This window comes from Megascapheus bottae, chromosome 5, assembly GCF_031878675.1.
Source record: "Megascapheus bottae isolate mThoBot1 chromosome 5, mThoBot2.hap1, whole genome shotgun sequence".
Taxonomy (NCBI): domain Eukaryota; kingdom Metazoa; phylum Chordata; class Mammalia; order Rodentia; family Geomyidae; genus Megascapheus; species Megascapheus bottae.
In genome coordinates, this window is record NC_143513.1 from 2,801,805 (window position 1) to 2,821,817 (window position 20,013).

Here is a 20,013-nt window from a genome sequence, read left to right on the forward strand (position 1 = left end):
ATGGCTCATAAATATGCAGGTATTATCAAAACAGCCTTTTAAACACAAGCTCTCTCATCTCTCAATTTACCTTTCATGGCTTTCAATTTCTAGCAGTCTTCCATCTATAGCTATCATCTATCTTTCATCAATACGGATGGATATATCATATATTTACTATCTATGACCTGTCATTTTTTTGTTTGTTTATGGAGGAAGAAGGGAAGTGCTGGTACTGAGGCTGGAACTCAGGGCCCAGACACTGTCCTTCTGCTTTCGGTGCTCAAGACTAGTGCTCTACCGCTTGAGCCAAACCTCCACTTTTGGCTTTTTGACAGTTAATTGGAGATAAGAGTATCACAGATTATCTTGCCAGGGGTGGCTTTGAGCCACGATCCTCAGATCTCAGCTAGGTTTACAGGTGTAAGCCGCCAGCCTGGTTCATCATTTGTCTTTTACCTACAGCTAACCATCTTATTTACCTTCTGTCTTTCACATATTTCAGATCATGTATCTGATCTATCATCTATCTGCCTCCTTCCTTGCCTCTTGAATTATACATCAAAAAATCCTTTGCCTTCCTCCCCCATGCTGTTTCCTGGTATGGGTTTTGGGGCCACCAAGCAGACAGCTGATCTCTGAATCCCAGTCTGGGCTCCTTGGCACAAGCCCCAGGGCCAAGACACCTCCTTGCCTTCCAGAACCTCCTCTTCAATTCCAGAACCCCATTTGCTGGGGTCAGACAGAGGATTTCTGGGGTCTCTCTAGGTCTAAACACTAGGGGCTGGAGAAATGACTCCAACAGTAGAGCACCAGACATGTGAGCAAGCCACATAGGTCCGAGGCCCTGAATTCAAATCTAGTACTGCACCCCCCCCCAAAAAAAAGAAAAAGAAATGAAACAACAACAACAAAAACCTCATCATTGTGTATGGATGTTTGATCGTAGTAATAACTTTTTTAAAAGAATGTTTTTAGAGACAGGTGCCAGTGGCTCCAGCCTATAATCCTAGCTACCCAAGAAGCTGAGACCTGAGGATCATGATTTGAAGCCAGCCTGGGCAGGAAATATCTGTGAGACTCTTATCTTCCATTAACCACAGAAAGAAGTCAGAAGTAGTATTTCAGCTCAAGGAGCAGAGCCCTAGCCTTGAGCAATATAAAGAACAACATCCTGGCCCCCATGGAGGGGGGTAGAGAAGAATGTCTTTCGTTTATCATTCTTCTGTTATCTATGACAAAAAGGAATTTAGGCGATTTTTCTGGAAGGGGGGGGGGTGAAATGGGTAGACAGCCAAACCTAATGAGAATTAATCCATGGGAGATCCTGAAGCTCTGTGTGTGCTTCCTCAGCCTTCACTTTTCTCCTGATCAGTAGTGGAGCTTGAACTCAGGGCCTTACACTCACCACTTGACTCCCTAACCCCAGTTCTTTGTATTTTGGTTAAATTTTATTAGATATGATCTTAGGTTTTGTGCCCACACCAGCTCGGGACCGTGATCTTCTCATCTACCTCCCACAGTAGATGGGACTACAGATAAGTATTCTAGCTAGCTTGTTTATTGAGATGACCTCCTGCCAACTTTTTGTCCCCATGTTCAAGCTAGCCTTGAACTTTGATCCTCCCACTATCACTCCTGAGGTGGGGTTCACCATGGCTGGCCCAAGCATATTTCTTGATGAGAAGCAAAGTCCTGCATCTCCATCCTATTAACTCTCTATATACTCAGGAGCAGCCATCTGTAAGTGGATCAATGCCCATTTTCTTGGTGTATGCGCATGTGCTGGGGGCGGGAGTGTGCCGGGCACTGTCCCTGAGCGTGTTTTATTCAAGACTAGTGCTCTACAACCTGAGTTACAGCTCTGCTTCTAGCTTTCTAGGTGATTAGCTGAAGATAAAGAATCTCCGGGACTTCCCTACTTCGGCTGGCTTTGGACCTGGATCCTCAGATCTCAGTGGGATGACAGGCGTGAGCCACTAGCTTGGTGCAGCTTGAGCCTTTTGTTTCCCCCTAAGTCCTAAGGTCCATATCACATGATAAGCTGCCTCTGTCCTCTCAAAGCAAGCCCTGCCACCATGGAGTGCCATTCGTTTCCATGTGTGGACAGCATCCCCCAAACTAGGCCACCGCCTTTCCTTTCACCAGCAACACAGAAGGAAGCCGAAAAAATGCAGAGCAAAGTTCACTCTGGATGGGGCCCTGTGTCCTCTGATTCTTTGGAGATGTCCCATTTATAGACCCGGGCTTTGATTCAACAAACTGGCAGGAAAACACCCCGTCCCCCCGCGCCCCTCACCGCACATTTATATGGGGGTGTGCAGCGAATTTTAATGTGGAGACCCTGAAAAGATGTTCCTTTCAGAGTGAGTGTTTCCCAAGGCAGTTACACCCTCGGAGATGGACACAAAGCCAGGCCCTCTTCAGGACCTTACCACACAGTTGCATGGGAGAAGCCTGTGATTCAGTTCTAGTTCTAAGGAAGACAAGACCTCAAGGCCCGCTGGGCAGCTGACTTTGGAAAGGAGCAAGTTACATGTCTACTGTCACTGCTTTCTACAACAGAACAAATACAACTGAGAAGCAGCAGCATGGCCATTCTTAATTACACGGTGTGAAGTCCACCCACATCGCTGTCCAGACACCCTAACCAACAGCTACAGGACCCTTGCAAAACTGAGTCCCCACTAAACATATTCCTCCCACTGGCCCTCCTGTACCCCCCACCCCGACAACTCCTAGTCTCCTGCTTCAGACAACCCCCAAGTGGGATGATGGTACAGCTTGGACATCTCCCCACACCTTTAGCTTTATTCTTTTTCAGATATGTTCTTGTCCCAGCCAGCCTGGACACAGCCCTCCCCCTTCCACCTGCGCAGCTGCTGTCACAGGCCTGGACCACTGTGTTCAGCTTCGTGGTGAAGATAGGGAGAGGGTGTCTCACTTTTGCCCAGGTTAGCCTCAAACCCTGGTTCTCCCAATATCTGCCTCCCTCCCAAGAAGCTGGCATCGGTGGTGGGAGCCACCACAGAGCCTAGTCTACTGACAAGTTGACAAGTGACAAGAGCAAGTCCCTAACAGGAACTTCTGGCTCTTATGGTTACCAGCAGTGTGATATAAACAATCCATCTACTATTGCTGACCACTATCTATCTGTATGGTACTTGATGGGTTTACTCAGACATTAGGAGAACCAGCAAACAACCCCGCCAGCAGCCATCCACACTGACCAGGAACAGGCTCCCTCCGGTGCCTCCCTGCACCTGGAGAGAATGAGTGCAACTCTGCAGTGGGACTTAAAACACACTCCTCCAGCTTTTCCTCATGGGTTCTGTAGCGAAATCTCTATCCTTCCCATTCTCAATGCAGCTCCACGGGTGACAACTCTGGGATCGCAAGACTTGGCACCTCAGCTGGCTCAGTTATCTGCTGAATTTGTTACAACTAATCTGTGGCATTTGTTATAGTTGCTGTCCACAAGAGATGGGTGTGGGGAGGTGAGAGACGGTTTCACAACGCGTGCTCCTCCTAGTCCATGGTCAAGGGTCAGCGGGCCTCGTTCTTCCTGAGGTTTCTCTCTTGGACTCTTCTTCTCCCTGTGACTGCCATCTGGCCATCCTTCCATCTGTGTCCCCAGCCACCCTGGCTCAGGCGCTGCCCCCATGAAAGACCCCTGTACGTCCCTGGTGACCCCATCTCCAAAGCTGGCACATCCACAGGGTGAATGCAGCGTGTGGATCTGGGAGCTGTGACACGGGGGTTTGGTGAAGTGAGGAAGGGCAGCCTTGTAGACAGCAGCAGGGTGCCGGCAGGGTTATCAGGAGGACTGCTGGCCTGTGCAGAAAGTGTCCGTATACCGTACCTGATTCCCAGCAGCCCTGCCAAGGGAACTCATGCCTGCGTGGGTGAAACCAGGGTGTGGAAAAGACCACACAGAATGGCTGAGGTGTCCTCTCTGAGAGTGTGGTAAATTCTAACCGGGCTGTGGTAGACTCCCCAAGGAGCAAAGTGTGCCAGGAACCTGTGTGTCCCAAGGGGTCTTGGGGCACCCAAGGAGCCAGTGACCCAGGGTCACAGCACCCCTTCTCATCTGAGTCTGTAGCTTCCTGCCATGAGGCTAATGAAGAAGCAGGGAGGCTCTGAACATTATATTTTGGTTTGCTGCATGCTGGCTGCTTTGACTTTGGTGTCTAGTTCTGCCTACTTCTAGCACATGGACTACCCATGTTGAGTGCCTGACTGGCAATCTCATCCCACCGTGGGCAGGCTCAGCTCTACAGCCCACAGATGCCACTGGCTCCAAGCAAGTTCAAACTTCATGGCAGCGCTGCTAAAGGCCACCAGGCTGGGTTAGCATTTGTCTCAACTTCCAATGAAGCTCTGAGCACATTGAAGTTGTTCCATATGCTGCAATGAAGCTAATTAACAGGCTATATCTGGAAGGCCTGGAGGGTCTCCATACCCTGAGCAACACAACCATTCCTTAGGCTGGGTACTGGTAGCTCAGAGCTGTAATCCAAGGTACTCAGGAGAGACAGATGCAGACAGAGCTGCCCTGAAACAAACCACACTGCCCTGCTTGCACCTGCACTCTTCCATGAGGGCCAGCCTATTGAAAGTTCACAGCAGAGCATTAACCATCTGCTGTCTGAGCATTGGCCAACCTGCACCTTGGGGTGGACAGCCTGTGTAGTGTTCTGTAGCCGATGAGGAGTGAGGACCAATAGTGTGGGTGCCCCCAGGGTGACTGGGAGACAATGGGCAAAACTAAGTTATGAAACGGACATTAAAACCCATCCCTCCTTGACCCTCATGGAAGATTATTGGAAGAGGAAGTGGGGAGGCGAAGGCAAACATATGTCAAAAATCTATCGTTGCAGTGGAGGGTAATGGGAAGAATAATGTTGATCAAGATGCATGCTTAATTGAAACCAGTTGATAACAACTGAAAACATTAAAATTTATAGTAAGGGTTTTTGTTTTGTTTTGGTTTTGGTTTTTTTTTTTGCCAATTGTGGGGATGGAACTCAGGGCCTGAGCACTGTCCTTGGGCTTTCTCAAGGCTAGAACTCTACCACTTGAGCCACAGCGCCACCACTGGCTTTTTTAATATGTATGTGGTACTGAGGAATCGAACCTGGATCTTCGTGCATGCTAGGCAAGCACTCTTACAACTAGGCCAACTCCTGGACCCTTTATTAAGAAATTAAAAAAAAATAATAAATCTGTGGCCAGGTGACAGTGGCTTACATCTGCAATCCTAGCTACTCAACAAGTTTGAAGCCAGCCTAGGCAGAAAACTCTATGAAACATCCCTATCTCCAATTAACCAGCAAAAAGCCCAAAGCCGAGCCAAGTGGTATGATGCCATCTTTGAATAAAAAAGCTGAGGGACAGTGCCTAGGCCCCAGTACCGGCACAAAAAATTACAAAGCAGCTATTGACAAATGCAGAATGAAGGGCTATGGCTAAATATTCTAAGGAATTGGCAAAAATACAAATGTGAGATAGCCATGTCCAAGTCTGGAACACGTAAGAGCCCATATAATCAAGAAAACCCTGCTTGGGCGTAAGGGCCCCCGGGGCTGAGGCTGTAATGCAGCCATGAACTTGAACCTGGCCACCTGGCCACAGCACACCACCGCTGACCTCATTACACACACCTGCAATCTGCATTCTCATCTGGGGCACATCCTGCTTCACCTGGAAACACTTCCACCCTCCAGGGTCCCTATGGGGATGGTTTGTGCATACCTTGGATGTGGAGAGAGCAAAAAAACAAGGAGGAAGCTGGGTACCGTAGCTCACACCTGAAATCCCAGCTACTTAGGAGGCTGAGATCTGAGGATCACTTTTGGAAGCCAGAGGCAGCAGGGAAGTCCATGTGACTCTGTAGGCCAATTAACCACCAAAATTTAAAACTAGAAATAAGACCTTTGGCTCAAGTGGTAAAGTCCCAGCCTTGAGCCAAAAGCTAAGGGACAGGGCCATGGATCTGAGTTCAAGCACCAAAGCCCGTGGACTGTGTATCCAGAAAAGCACTGCTCCGGAAGGAAGGGCATGAAGACATGATGAAGAATTGGTTGTTTGCAAATCTGCCCTTCAGGAATGGCCACAGGAAATCTTCTAAACAGAAAGGAAATCCTAAGGCCTGGAACTTCCCAAAGGAAAGAACTTCGGATGAGTGACGTCAGGGTAGATAGGAGAATCTCCCCTTCTCATGAGTTGCCTGTGCCGCTTTCACATAAAGTATAACACTGGCCTGTGTGACACCTGACAGTTTTTTTTTATTCTTTTTTTTGGGGGGGGGGGGTCATCCTGGGAATTAACTTAGGGCATACTTGAACTACATCTCTATCTATACTACACTGACTTTTGTCTTGTTTTGTTTTGTTTTTTGTCAGCCGTGGGGCTTGAACTCTGGGCTTGGGTGCTGTCCCTGAGCTCTTCAGCTCAAGGCTAGCACTCTGCCACTTGAGCCACAATGTCACTTCCAATTTTCTGGTGGTTAATTGGACATAAAAGTCTCATGGATTTTCATGCCCGGGCTGGCTTTGAACCACAATCCTCAGATCTCTGCCTCCTGAGTAACTAGGCGTGAGTCACCATGCCCAGCTATAACACTGATTATTTTTGTGGTAGGGACTTGCTTTCTGCCCAAGGCCAACCTGGCCTGGGACCCTCTTACCTACAATTCTGTGTATCACGAGATGACACATGTACACCACAACACTCAACCACTAGTTGAGATGGAGTCTCTGGAGCTTCTTTTTCATCAACTGGCTTCAAATTGGGAACTCTATTTCTGCCTCTCACGCAGGATTACAGATTGAGCCACCATCTTGTTTTGAAACAGAGGATTTCTCACTTTACTGACACTAGTAGATTAGAATAGGAGCACAATCTACCAATAAGAAATGGCCAATCCTACCCCCCTCCCATCAATACGACACAAACTCACTCAAGGCATGACAGGACATAGGGGAAGGGACAGAAAACAAATACATCCTTCCTTTCCAGGAAGAACTGAACTTGCTGTCAAGCCCTGGTCCACTCAGGGTGGAGAATCCATTCCCCTATTCAGAATGGAGCCCTTCCCAACTAGACTGGGAGGATTTAGGGGGCAGTCTTCCTCTCCACCTTGGACCAGCTCCACAGTTCCTGCCATGTGCAGGCCTGTTCTACCTTTTCATCAACAGATGTGTATGATTGATCTCAAAGGGCTGGCTTCCAGTGGAAGCTCCTGGGAGAAGGGGAACCTTTAAAGGGTGGGGCCTAGTGACAGAGTCCCTCCTTAGGGACATTTACTCCAAGGGACTGCGGGGGGGGGGGGGGGGGGGAGGGGCCCAGTCCCTCCCCTCTCTCTTCTCAAAATGCGGTGTTCTGTTCCACCAGGAGCTCCTGTCATGACATGCTCACAGCCTGTATACCCAAATAAACTCCTGCATTGTTATCTCAGTATTTGTGTTTGTGACCGAAAGCCAGGGACACACTGGCTGAGGGCACGAACTCACAATTGGCTGAATTCTCTACCTTTGCCACAAGTCCTTGCCTCTCCTCACATGCATCTTGGAGACCTAGGTCTATTTTTTGTTTGTGGTGGTGGTTGTAGTTGGGTTGAACTCAGGGCCTGAGCATTTTCCCTGAGCTTTGTCACTCAAGACTAGCCCTCTACCACAACACCACTTCTGCTTTTCTGGTGGTTAATTGGAGATAAGAATCTCCTGGACTTTCCTTCCTGCCTGGGACAGCTTTGAACCCTGATCCTCAGTGCTAATATTACAAGCACCAACCACCAACACTCAGGTAGGATTTTTATTCCAGAAATTTTGAATCAGTTGACCAAGCTGTACCTCCACAAAAGAAGTCGGTGTTTTTATTGGAAATGAATTAACTGCACAGATAAAACTGAGAATAGAAAAAACAAAACAAAAGAAAACACCACCACCACCACCAACAAAAACACTTTATGATGCCATCTTCTGATTCCTGAACATGTATTTGTAACTTTTAAAGCTTTGGCAGTCTTTTCTACCCCTCCCTACCTGGACCCAGTACCAGAGACCCAAGAGAGGCAGCCAAGGTGACCATGGCTCCTGGAAGGCCAGACCCTCACCCCTCTCCCCCCTCCTAGCTTGTAAAATCTCCTTGCTCCAGTTTCCTCTGCTGTTTGCAGACCAGGCACACATCTTTTCCAGCTGAACATCAATCTGCCCTAGCTGAGACTCATCATATAACCCCACTCAGTACCAAGTGTAGAAGACTAGAGATTGAAATCCCCCCACCCCACACTTCTCATGTTTCATCCTGACAAACTGGGACAGAAGAACTGGGCCAGGGTGTGGCCCGTGACTTAGGCATACCTTTAAGTCAGTTTCATATGCCTGTGATAAAAGTGAGGGAGTGCTGGGGCCTCAACAGATCCTAGGACGTGCGCCACCCCTGACCCTCCTCCTGCTGGCTAAAGAACTAGCTTCTATTCATCAGTGGACTCTTGTCACCTCTGTTCAGATTCCCACCTGGATGGGCAGCCTTCTGCTTTCTGCTATTGGGTTTTCAGCTTGTTCGTTTACTACAGCACAGGGAAGACATGAACAGAGCAGACATCCATAAACCATACAGACTGCCAATCCCCAGAATCCATCCTGCTCCGGAACTTCCAATGCCTAGAAGTCTCACAAGGAAGGGAGTGGGAAAACCCCCAAATCTCAAACCCAAATACTGACACCCTTTAAACTACACAGTCCTCAGAATCACTGAGAAATTCTGATGGCATTGCACAAGATGTTGAGGGGGGCGGGGAGAGTAGATGATGGGTGAGAGTGCTTAGCCTTATGTACCCTGCACGTCTTCTGGAAAGCATTTCCATGGCTAATGATTGCTTCTAGTACCCAAACAAGAGACAGATCCTGAAAGGTGAATTTCAACTTGTTCTAGGAAGCCACCTAGATCTTTGTCTCCCATCAGCTATTTCTTAAGATCAACCTCCACCAGAGCTAGCTTTATTTCCCCCTCAAATTGTGACATAAATAGTATAGGTCTCACAGAGGACAAGGAACTTGTCACACAGGTTTGCCCCACAGTCGGGGAACACACCATGTTGTCTTAAGCAATTTCTGGCCCTGTAACTGTGGGTGCGACTCAGCCCCAATAGAACACAGCTCACAGACACCCCCCCCCACCACATTCTTGAAGGCTGAAGCAGAAAATATATAACTTCTCTGTTGACACAGAAGGACACAGATTTCCTTTTCATTTCCCTTGGACCCAAAAAATGATTTCCATCCCAATCACACTATTTCAAATCCACTGACACGCACGTGGGATGCACAGAAGAATGGTGGCTCATGCCGGTAATCCTGGCTACTCCAAAGGAGGCTCAGGCAGGGAAGTCTGAGATCCCTAATCTCCATGAACTGCCTCAAAGCTAGAAGTAGAGCCGTGACCTCTGGTCTTTGACCTCTGGTCTTTCAGAAAGGATGGGTAGACCCTAACCAGCCAGGCTTATCCCAAAGTCACAGCTGAACTTAGCTCACCAAGGACACTTGTTGGGGTTTGCTCTCCTCTCCCCAAACCTTCCCCAACCCTTCTGACACCCCCCCCAACCTGGCACAGTTTAGTATAGATATACAGTCAACGTATTCTAAGCAGGTTATTCCAGCAAATATCAAAGTCATGAACTCATTTAGAAAGATTCCCTTTGCATGCTCTGACCACAGGCAAGACAAGCCAAAACAGCATTGGCATTGAAAACCCACTGCCTGCTTTCTGCCTCCAGGAGGGAGGACGGCCTCTGAGGAGCTCCCGGATGGGGACGTGAGATGCCAGGGTGTGCGGCCACTCTGCGCTTTGGGCATGGAGTGGGAAGTAGCTCAGTACAGCTGCACACATCTGTAAACCAGGCTTGAGCCCCACCCCCCCCACCCCCCCACCCCGTCTTAAAGAAAAGAATGCTTTGTCTTGAAAAGAAGTGCCTTCCCCTCCTCCCTTCGGGGCTCAGGCTGGGGGACTGCATCTTATAGCCGGGAACAGAGCTGTCACCAAGTGACAGGGACTAGGAGGGTCCCGAGCCCTATCAAGGCATCTTCCTGGCACTGTGGACCCCGCCATCCAGCTGCATCCTTCACTACCCCGCCCCCCATCCCAGATCAGATTTCAACAACTGGCCTTGGCTTGAGGGAGGTGGGGAGGTGAGGATGAACCCCGCCCCCCCCAGCGGGATGTGGATGGGAAGTTCCTCTACCCGGCTTACCTGGGCACCTGGGAGCTGGTCAATCCATGGGAGAGCGGGGGAGCCGTGGGCCTGGCGGCGGTGGCCCGGTGATCTGTCCCCAGCAGTCTGGGTGGGGAGTTTCTGTCCCCGCGGTGTCCACCCACCCACCCAGGGTGTGCTCTGCGTTCTGGGCCGTCCCCGGGGGCCTCAGGGCTGGAGGCGGGGCAGCCACCTCAAAGAGGCCCATTCAGAGGGGAGAGCTGGCCAGGAAAGAATCCCGGGATTGTGGGGCGGCCGGGCCCACTGGCTGCTTCGGGCTGTCTGCCCAGTCAGTGCCTCCAGCACAGGCCCCGCCTGCTCCATGTGGCTCAGCTTCCTTTCATTCCCTTTCCCTTTTTCCTCCCCTCCCCTGTGGCTGGGACTCTTCCTGCCCCCACCCACCACATAGACCAGTGGGCTCCCAGGTCAGGGCCACAGGCAGCCAGAAAGGCCAGCACAGCACCGGACCCCTCCCGGCCCCTCCCCAGCCAAGTTCCAGGCCCTTCCCCAAGGGCTTCCCCTCACCAGGCTTTCATTGCAACCCTTCACCCAGAGCCCCAGGGGCCTTGGCAACAGCAAGTCCCACAGATCTAGCTCCTCAGGCTTTTCTATGGACCTCAGGGCTACCCATCCAGCCAGGTCATCCCTAGCACTCCAACAGGTTGTGCGGGTGAAACAGGCAAGGTGCTCTCCTCTGTGGAGGTGACGCCTTTTTTCTTCCCTCTCTGCTCCAGTGTTTTCCTCTGTATGAAAAACCAACCCCTATACATCCTTCAAAACCCCTTGCAAATAACCTCTTTTAGAAAAAAGTCTCCTGTCTCCTTCAATCAAGTGGAAGTAAGTGCTTGGTTCCCAAGGCCCCAAATCTGACCCTGACAGATCACACAGCAGAGCACAGGGGCCTGGGAATCATGCAACTCACACAAGGCCACAACAGGAGTTCTCCCATCTGGAGAGTCCAGCACAGTCTCCAATGAGAGTGCTGACATCACTTCTAGAAAGTTCTCCGTGGAGGAGAAGGTACAAGGTACATTGTGCTCTCTCTCTCTACCCCCCCCCCCCACTCACACCACTCACACATACACACACACAGGAGGCTTCCTCTTCTGTATAGGGGTCAGCAGTGGCGTTAGTGTATCACGGGGTGGGGTGGGGGTTGCACAGCCACCCGTGCAGGCCTCCAGAACTGCCCCCCATCCCACCCCTGCACCCAGCAGGAGCCTGGGCCCACTCACAACCTGTGGTGGTGAGCAGGTCACTATCCCACCAAAGACATGGTGTGCCCAGGTTTCTCGGGCCCCAAGGCAAGGCCAGGAAAAGCCTGCTGGGTCCCCTCCCAGGCTGTGCTGCACAGGGCTTCCCCTCAGCTTCCCCTGGGCTGTTTATATGAGACTGCTGGGAGGCTGGGCGGCTGGGATGGAGCACTGACCAGGGATGGAGCACAGACCCGGGATGGGAGGCTCTGGATGAGAAGTGGGGGCATCCCTCCCAAGCTGGTCCTGTTGCCCCCACAGATGCCAAGGCAACCCCACTGGAAACAGTGTGAAAGAAGACAAAGCGCCTGCATCTAAGTCCACATCAAAGCCCTGACCAGTTCTGCCCAGGGCACGAGTTTCTACACAGTTAACGCTGTCCTGCCTCCCCCACTGTGCTGTAGCCAGGGCCCTGCATGCTTTCTGGGTTGTGTCTCAAGTGGGTCTGTAATACCGGGGAGGGGAGAGAAAGAGGTGGGGAGGGAGGGGATGGGGAGGGGGAGGGAAAAGGGGGGAGGGCTCCAGTCCTGCCAGTCTGGGATCTTCCTCCCACACTTAGGATGGCGGCCTCTGCAAGGCTGATACACTGGTTCCCAGCAGTGAAAGCCAACACATTTCATTCTTCCTCACCCTCCCCTCACTTCTCCAGCCTTCCCTCCTTCTCTCCCACTCCCTAATCTCCACCACCACCCCCCTTCCTTCTGTTCTCCAGAAAACAAGACCCCTCTCTCCTTCTCCTCCCACACTTCCTGTTTTTGGAGGGGTGTATGTGACTCTGGTTATGGACCCAGGCTTTCTGCATAGCAGGCAGGCCCTCTGCCACTGAGCTCCATGCCCAGCCTTTGTTTTTTGTTGTTGTTGTTTGTTTGGGGTTTTTTAATATAAGATCTCCCTATGTGAACCAGGCTGGCCCTACCTCGGCCTTCCCAAAGCTAAGATTACAAGTGGACCCTACTGCACCCAGCTCAAAAGTAACTTTTATCTAGAAGTTTCTGTGCTAGATAATGGGGTACAATCACTGCCCTTGGAATGTTACCAGGCTAACAGAAAGGCTGGGTACAAACTCCTTATGATCCCCGCAGGTCACAGCTGCCTGTTTCTTCTACTCCTGCAGGGAAGGCAGAACTGGGGTCCCTTCTAACATGGAGCACAGACCCTGGGCCAAACACAAAAACAAAAAAACCACGGTGAGATAGCCACAGAGGGGCAAATGGGGTGAGGTTTAGGCTGGGGTCACTGGGAGGTCTGGCCCCTTTCTAGAACTGGGTAAAAAGAGAGGAGGAAGGAGAGGGGCCAGGGGAGCTCACTTCAGTGGGGAGAAACCAGACCTGGTGTCCATGGATGAGGCTGCCAACAGCAGGAAGAAAGAATTACACAGCCAGCTAGCTGCCAGCTCAGGTGAGTGAGGGAGGCGGCGAGGAAGCTCATCTAAGAGCCAGCCTCCCTGCCCCTTTTTGTGCAGGTACCAGAGCATGAACCTGGGTGCTGTCCCTTAGCTTTTTCACTCAAGGCTGGGAGCCACAGCTCTTCTTCTGGCTTTACAAGTGATAGACAAGAGTCTTACAGACTTTGCTGCTTGGGCTGCCTTCGAATCATGATCCTCAGATCTCAGCCTTCCGAGGAGCTAGGATTATAGGTGTGCGCCACCAGTGGCCAGCAAAGCCTGACCTCTCTAAGAAACCCTCTGAGGAAGACACTCAGCCAAGATGGCATCTGCATACACCACGCATAGTGCACACATGTTACTTTCCAGAAACTAAAAAGAGGTGCTAAGTTATGCAACTCGGGCATCTCAAGAGGAAGGAGTTCTGGTCACCAGGCTTTCTTGGGGCTAATGAGAGCTGAAGACCTGTTGGCAGCTGTGTCCCAGTAGCTGTGACAGGATGTTATTTAAGAGCAGCCCAGCAGGAGTGGGTGAGGAATGGAAAACTGTTCTCTGAGCCCCAAAACAAGCAAGTTAAAGGACACACTCAGCATGGACCAGCTCCCAGCAACTGTGTGTGTGTGTGTGTGTGTGTGTGTGTGTGTGTGTGTGTGTGTGTGTGTGTGTGCGCACGCGCCCACACACGCCAGTAGTGAAACTTGACCTGGCTTCTTTAATTGGCCTGCTCTAGCTCTGAAAAGTTTTCTGAGCAAAATCGTGTTCTCACCTCACCCAACTCCTGATGGTGCATGTGCCAGCCAGTGCGTTACCCTGACCCTATCCCTGATATTGATGGTTAAGCGCATTTAAGCACACTCTGCCCTTTCTCTATTCACATCTCACAGGAGGCAGGGCATGAGAGCTTGCTGTATTTGTAGTGAGTTCTCGTTCACACACACACACACACACACACACACACACCCATCCTCATGCCAGTCCTAGGCCTTGAACTTAGGACCTGGGCTCCATCATTCATCTTGTTCACGCAAGGCTAGTGCTCTACCGTGAAGCCACAGCTCCACTTCCAACTCTGCCGATTAACTGAAGCATCTCACACTCTTCTGCCTGGGCCTGCTTCTAACAGCAAGTAGAGCTCAGATCTCAGCCTCCCGAGTAGCTAGGATTACAGGTGTGAGCTACTGTCACCAGGACATGATCACATTCTTTGGCACAGATGAGAGCACACAGAACACCCCAGAGATGGATACGGATGCATCTGCTACTACTCATTCCTGTACACATGTGAATACAACTTTCCTGAGGCTTGACCTCTGGACCTGGGTGCTTTACTGCTCAAGGCTGGCACTCTACCACTTGAGCCTCATTTTCACTTCTGGCTTTTTGCTGGCTAATTGGAGATAAAACACCTCAAGGGCTTTGCCGCCCCAGCTGACTCTGAACCCTGATTTCACAGATCTCAACCTCCTGAGTAGCTAAGATTACAAGCAATGGCACCCAACTGCCAATGCTTTTAAATTAAAAAGGTACTGTGGTGAGACAATCTGCCTTTCTGTTCCCGTCTTTCTTCCTGTCTCTGACTTTGTGTCTCTTCTTTTTTTGAATTTGAACTCAAGGCTCTATACTTGTTAGACAGGCATGCTCACCCCTCTGCCCTTTGTTGATGTTTTATGGGGTTTATTTGCCAGTCCCAGGCCTGAGCTCAGGGCCTGAGCACTGTCCTTGGGCTTTCCCAAGGCTCTACCACTTGAGCAACAATACCACTTCTGGCTTTTTTATATATGTGGTACTGAGAATTCGAACCAGGGCCTCCATGCATGCTAGGCAAGCACTCTACCATTAGGCCAAACTCCCAGCACCTGTTCTGGTTATTTCTGAGATAGTCATGATATGTTCCCCCGCCCCCCCCCCCCCCACCAGCTTGGACAGTGACCCTCTTAGTTTAGGCTTTCCTCTATTGCTGAGATGACAGGTGTGTAGTACTGAGCATTTTTTCAGTTGAAAGGACATCAGCTAAACTTTTTTTTTTTTGCTGAGGCTGACCTACAACCATAATCCAGACAATCAGAGCTGGGATCACAGGCAAGAGCCATGGGTGTCCAGTGTGTGTATCCTCCTTTTCTCTATCCTCTGTCAACTTTACTTTCAGACCTTGGCAGGTTTTGAATGCCAGGGGTCCCCAGGCGCTGAGCTCCCTGCTCTGAACCAGTGATAGCATCCATGCATGCTCTTGTGCCCACTCCCTCCCCACCCTGGAAATCATGCCCCAAATCAACACATGAGCTATGTGCTCCTCAGGCCGCCCCAAGGTCAAGGTCCACCCAAGACAGGAGATAGGATTAGGACCAACTGGCAGCAAAACCAAAGCATTTTTCTAGAAATAAAACATCAACAGAAGATCATTTTCCCAGAAGCCAACAATCTTCAGCCACATTACTACGAGGCTGTTATGTGACAGGAATGTTCTGGAACTACACAGGGATCGTGGCTGCAGGATTTTGTGCATGTAATCAATGCCTCTGAATTGTTCACTTGCAAAGAGCTAATTTTAAATTAAGAGATTTATTTTTTGCCCCCATTTAAAATACACACACACACACACACACACACACACACACACACACCTTGTGAAGCTCAGATATGTTACATTTTTTTCATCATGCTTTTGTCTTTCTGAAACAATTTCATATTTTGAAACTATGAAAGTTAACTATCAGATACAAAACACTGACAAAACAGTACAATCCTCCAACCTCTCCTTGGCAAGCAGTTCTGGGGTTTGAACTCAGATGCTTGTACTGGCTAGACCCTATCTTATATTTGTTAGGCCTTATACTTGCTAGTGCTCTACCACTTGAGCCACACCTCTTGTTCCTTCTGGGCTTTTGCTGTTGTTGTTGTTGTTAATATGATGATGTTTTTGAAAGGACCTCACTTTGCTTTTGCCAGCACCAGCCTAGACCAGATCCTTCTACTCACACTTCTCACACAGATGGAATAAGAGGTGTGCATATCACCTGCTTGGCTTTGTTGTTATTATTATTTTTAAGGTGAGACCTTGCTGACTGTTTTTTGCCCAGGCTGGTCTACTGTTATAATCTACACAAACTCTTCCTTCCAGGTAATTGGGATTACAGGCTTGAGTCACTGTGCTTGGTTTACAAATAATTTTTGTATGTTGATATTTAGTGTCTTCAAACTTGTTGAATCTATTTTTATTTTCAGGTGAGGGGGATAGGCTGTGGGATTTGAACTCTGGGCCTGGGCACTGTCCCTGAGCTCTTCAGCTCAAGGCTACTGCCTTACCCTTTGAGCCACAGCACTATTTCCGGCTTTCTAGTTGTTAATTGGAGATAAGAGTCTCACGGACTTTAGTGCCCAGGCTGGCTTTGAACTGAGAGCCCCAGATCTCACCCTCCTGAGTAGCTAGGATTATAGGCATGAGCCACCACGCCCGGCTTGAATACATTTTTTATTCTAATTTGTTATTCCATTTTTCTGCACTGTCATTTTCATAAATCATGTCATTAACAAAACAGTTTTATTTCTGATTCCCCTCCAATCTGTGGTAAGGTTTTACTCTAGTGCAGTAGGACTTCAAACATTACACTGAATATTAGTGGTGCTGGCTATAGAAATTTTTAGACATTTTTATCCACACTAGACATGTGGATGAGGAAACTCCCCTCCCTTCTAATAGGAATTTTTAGACTTGAAGACTATGAATTTAGCCAAATCCCTCCTCCACCCCAGACACTTCACATTGATTGACATAATCATGGATTGTCTTGTTTAGTTAATATGGCAGAACACATGGGCAGACTGTCAAATGTTGAACCAGCCTTCTGTTGCTGGAAGAAAGGCTACTTGGTCATGGTATGTGAAAAAGTCTATAAACTTAGGTTCTGTGTATGGTTTTTCATTTATATTCATGAGGGATATTAGCCTGTGGTTTCATTCTTTTCCTCTTCTTTTTCCTTTTTTCCCTCTCTTCATTACCTTTCTGGAGGAAAGTGGGGGGAGGTGCTGATGAGAAGCCAATCTTCTCTGGGGACTTTTGAGATAGAAATCAGAAGACTATCATCATCATCATTTAAAAGCAAAAGTCCTATCTTTCCTGCATAGATACTTATTTGCAGAAAGTAGTTAAGATGTGGGGTGCCCTACTCTATACTGGCATGCAAGGCCCCACTCTATTCTCAGGAGAAGGCTCAATAAACCAGGCAGATCCTGGGTACTCCAATGCTTTCTAGACCTTTCTATAGCCTAGAGGAGGCTCAGTCTTCTCCCGACACCAGTGTCCCAGAGGCCTACATAATAGGCTGTTACTGAGCTTCAAAGTTCTTTCTAGTATTTTCTTTCCTTGAGGTCATGATTCACCTTGTATACATGTTTGTGGTCTGGTACTGAATGGAATGAAGAAATCCAAACCAGAGGGCTGGTTCCACTCCAATCCAATGTATACACTGCATTTAGGAGTCAAGTGTGGTTGACTGAATGAGGAAGAGAATTTGGGGGGTAGAGAGAATGCATCTCTTTTGGCCTCCATGTACATTAACCAATGACTAGACACACAGGTCCTTGTGTGCATTAGTGACATGGACAGACATACATCAGAACATTCACCCTCCTCCTAAGCCACGTTCAGGCAAGGTCCAAACAGAAACAAAGCAACGTTCCATGTATGCCTTTTTTCTCCCTTAAATTTCAAGTCATCTCTGCTAAGAAATACAGATAACTAATTGCTAAATGCTATAGATAACAGAAGCACTATAGTCCTGTTTCATTCAAAGTCCTTTAAATTAATCTCTATGGACAAAGAGGGCAGGAGCTGACATTTCCATGACTGTTTCAGATCCAAGAAAGGAGTGGACATGATCTAGTGGAGACCCCTCATTCTCAGAACAAGTGGAATAGGGCCCTCCCCAGAACAGCTGCATGAAGAATCTTCACGTGGAGCAGTAGGTGAGTCTCAATCCTCCCCCTGTCAACACCTGGTTTCCCCACAATGCTGAGCAATGCCTGTCCCTGTCACCACTCCCTCCCAGGGCTGGCTGTGCAGATGGACACAACACACAATGCCAAAGGTGTCCCTAGGCCCTGCTGCGAACACTCAGACTCAAGGACCACACATGCAGAGATCAGAAGAGCCACAGCAAGTACAGACAGGGGCACAGGCAGCTCCAGCCAGGGTGCACACACAGAGCTCACTCTTGCTCCCCCCCCACAAGAACCACTTGCTCAGGGAAGGGTGAGGCCTGTTAGCTCCTCCCTCCAACTCAGGCTAGCAGTAGTGTCACATGGACATTAAAGGTGCCTCTGCTAGTGGGGGACTGCTGACAGCCACAGGCACCCCTGGTCTTGCCACAAATGCGCATCTTGGGGGACAGATGGGAACTGTGGAGCAAAAACGCTCCTGCACAATGTCAGAAGCCCCTCCACATCCTCTGGCTCCCGTCTACACACGAGGTACATCCCTATCAACATCCCAACATCTTTTCCCATGAGTCAGGACCGCACCCAAGGCTTCTGAGCTATGCAGCAAAAACAGAAGCATCTACACAAAGCAATGTCATTGCAGCAACCATATCAACAGTACCAGGGCTATGCATATCACATTCTGGGGGTTACTTACCCAGACCTTCGCAGAGACTGACAGGACCACTCAGCTGGATGTCAGGGGGGCTGAAAGGAGGGTACCGTGGAGGTGTCTTCACTGGAAAAGAGGACATGGCAGAGCTGCTGTCACTGGTCTCTGGGCAGTGGCAAGTTGTAAATACTTAGCTTTACTGTGTTCTTACCATACGGTGTTTCTGGAGACACTGGAAATGCTGGGGTCGAACATGTAGATTCCTTGCTATTTAAAATCCTGCCATCGATCAGATCAAGGTCTGGAGGATAAGCAGCCACCATCGTCTATAATCAGCATGGAAAGAAGAACGGAAGAATGAGGAATCATTCTCAGTTTCAGGTCCCTCAGATGGTCTGTGGCACAGGAGCCCTCCAAGAGTAGGGACAGGAAGAAACCAATGCCTGTGTCTTGGGGCGAAGACAAAGGCTTTTATGGTCACTAGTAAAAGGAGAAAGAGAATCTTGATACCTATCCTCTTTTTATTTTTTGCCAGTCCTGAGACTTGAACTCAGGGCTTGGGCATAGTCTGAGATTCTTTTGCTCTACCACTTGAGCTACAGAAGCACTTACGTCTTTTCTGTTTATGTGGTAACAAGGAATTCAATACAGGGCTTCATGCATTCTCAGCAAGCATTCTACCACTAGGCCACATTCTCAGCCCAGCTCCTCCTCTTAATCTGGCATGTGACGCTTACAATAACTGAGCCGGAGACACAACACAGACCAGGAGACGCCTGGATAGGAGTGATGGTGTAGGCTTGGGAGTTAAGATACTAGCGTCAGGTAGTTATCAGTGGCTCACACCAGTCATCCTAGCTACTTGAGAGGCTGAGCTCTGAGGATCCTGGTTTAAAGCCAGCTCAGGTAAAAAGTTCATGAGGATTTCATCTCCAATTACTCAGGAGAGGCTCACGAAGAGGCAGCCTCCCCAGAGCCATCTCTGAGGTACAGTGGGACCCCACCTCTGCCCCTCCCTGAGGAAACTATGTGTAGAGTTGAGGTACAGCCAGAGCTGGGAGGGTCATGGTGCCTGTGTACAGGAATCGGGCCCAGCTGCTGCCCTGGACCCAGCCCATACCTCTTTCATGTCTGCCGGAGAAGGAAATGGCGCCATGCTTGGTGCTGGGTCTACAGCAGCTTTTGCCCATCCACACTTGGAGAAAGACAGCTGGCAGGCAGCCTCATTATCGTACTGTCCAAGGCTCAACTTCCGGAGTCTTCCGCCCAGGGGCTCATGACTGGAAGGGCCTGTAAGGAGAGAGAGGGATGGGTGTGGGCCATCACAGTGGAATGTGGACACCTGGATAAAAACCCTCCACAGCCCATCTCCAAGGCTGGCAGTGAGCAGGGCAGTCAGTCTATGAGCAGACCCTGTTTGGGCACTGGGCACACTCAGGTGTGCAGTGGTGAGCCAGGCAGCAGCCACTGCTTCTCTACTGCACTTCCTTCCAGAGCAGGCCTCAGACGACAGGGCAAGGTAGCAGGACTCACCCCCACAGCACTGGGACAGGCCAGA

The 20,013-nt window shown here is 49.6% G+C and overlaps 1 protein-coding gene across 5 annotated transcripts in view; it reads right to left on the minus strand.

Moving 5' to 3' along the window:
* Tns3 (tensin 3) overlaps positions 1 to 20,013 on the minus strand; it is a 208,695-nt gene that overhangs the window by 21,561 nt on the left and 167,121 nt on the right. For all 5 annotated transcript variants that reach the window (XM_090332534.1, XM_090332532.1, XM_090332533.1 and 2 more), the window contains 3 exons: positions 19,576 to 19,745; positions 18,667 to 18,781; positions 18,501 to 18,581 (listed from right to left, as the gene is read on the minus strand). In XM_090332534.1, coding sequence (XP_090188660.1) covers positions 18,501 to 18,581; positions 18,667 to 18,781; positions 19,576 to 19,745 — 366 coding nt within the window. The remainder of the gene's footprint in view (positions 1 to 18,500; positions 18,582 to 18,666; positions 18,782 to 19,575; positions 19,746 to 20,013) is intronic.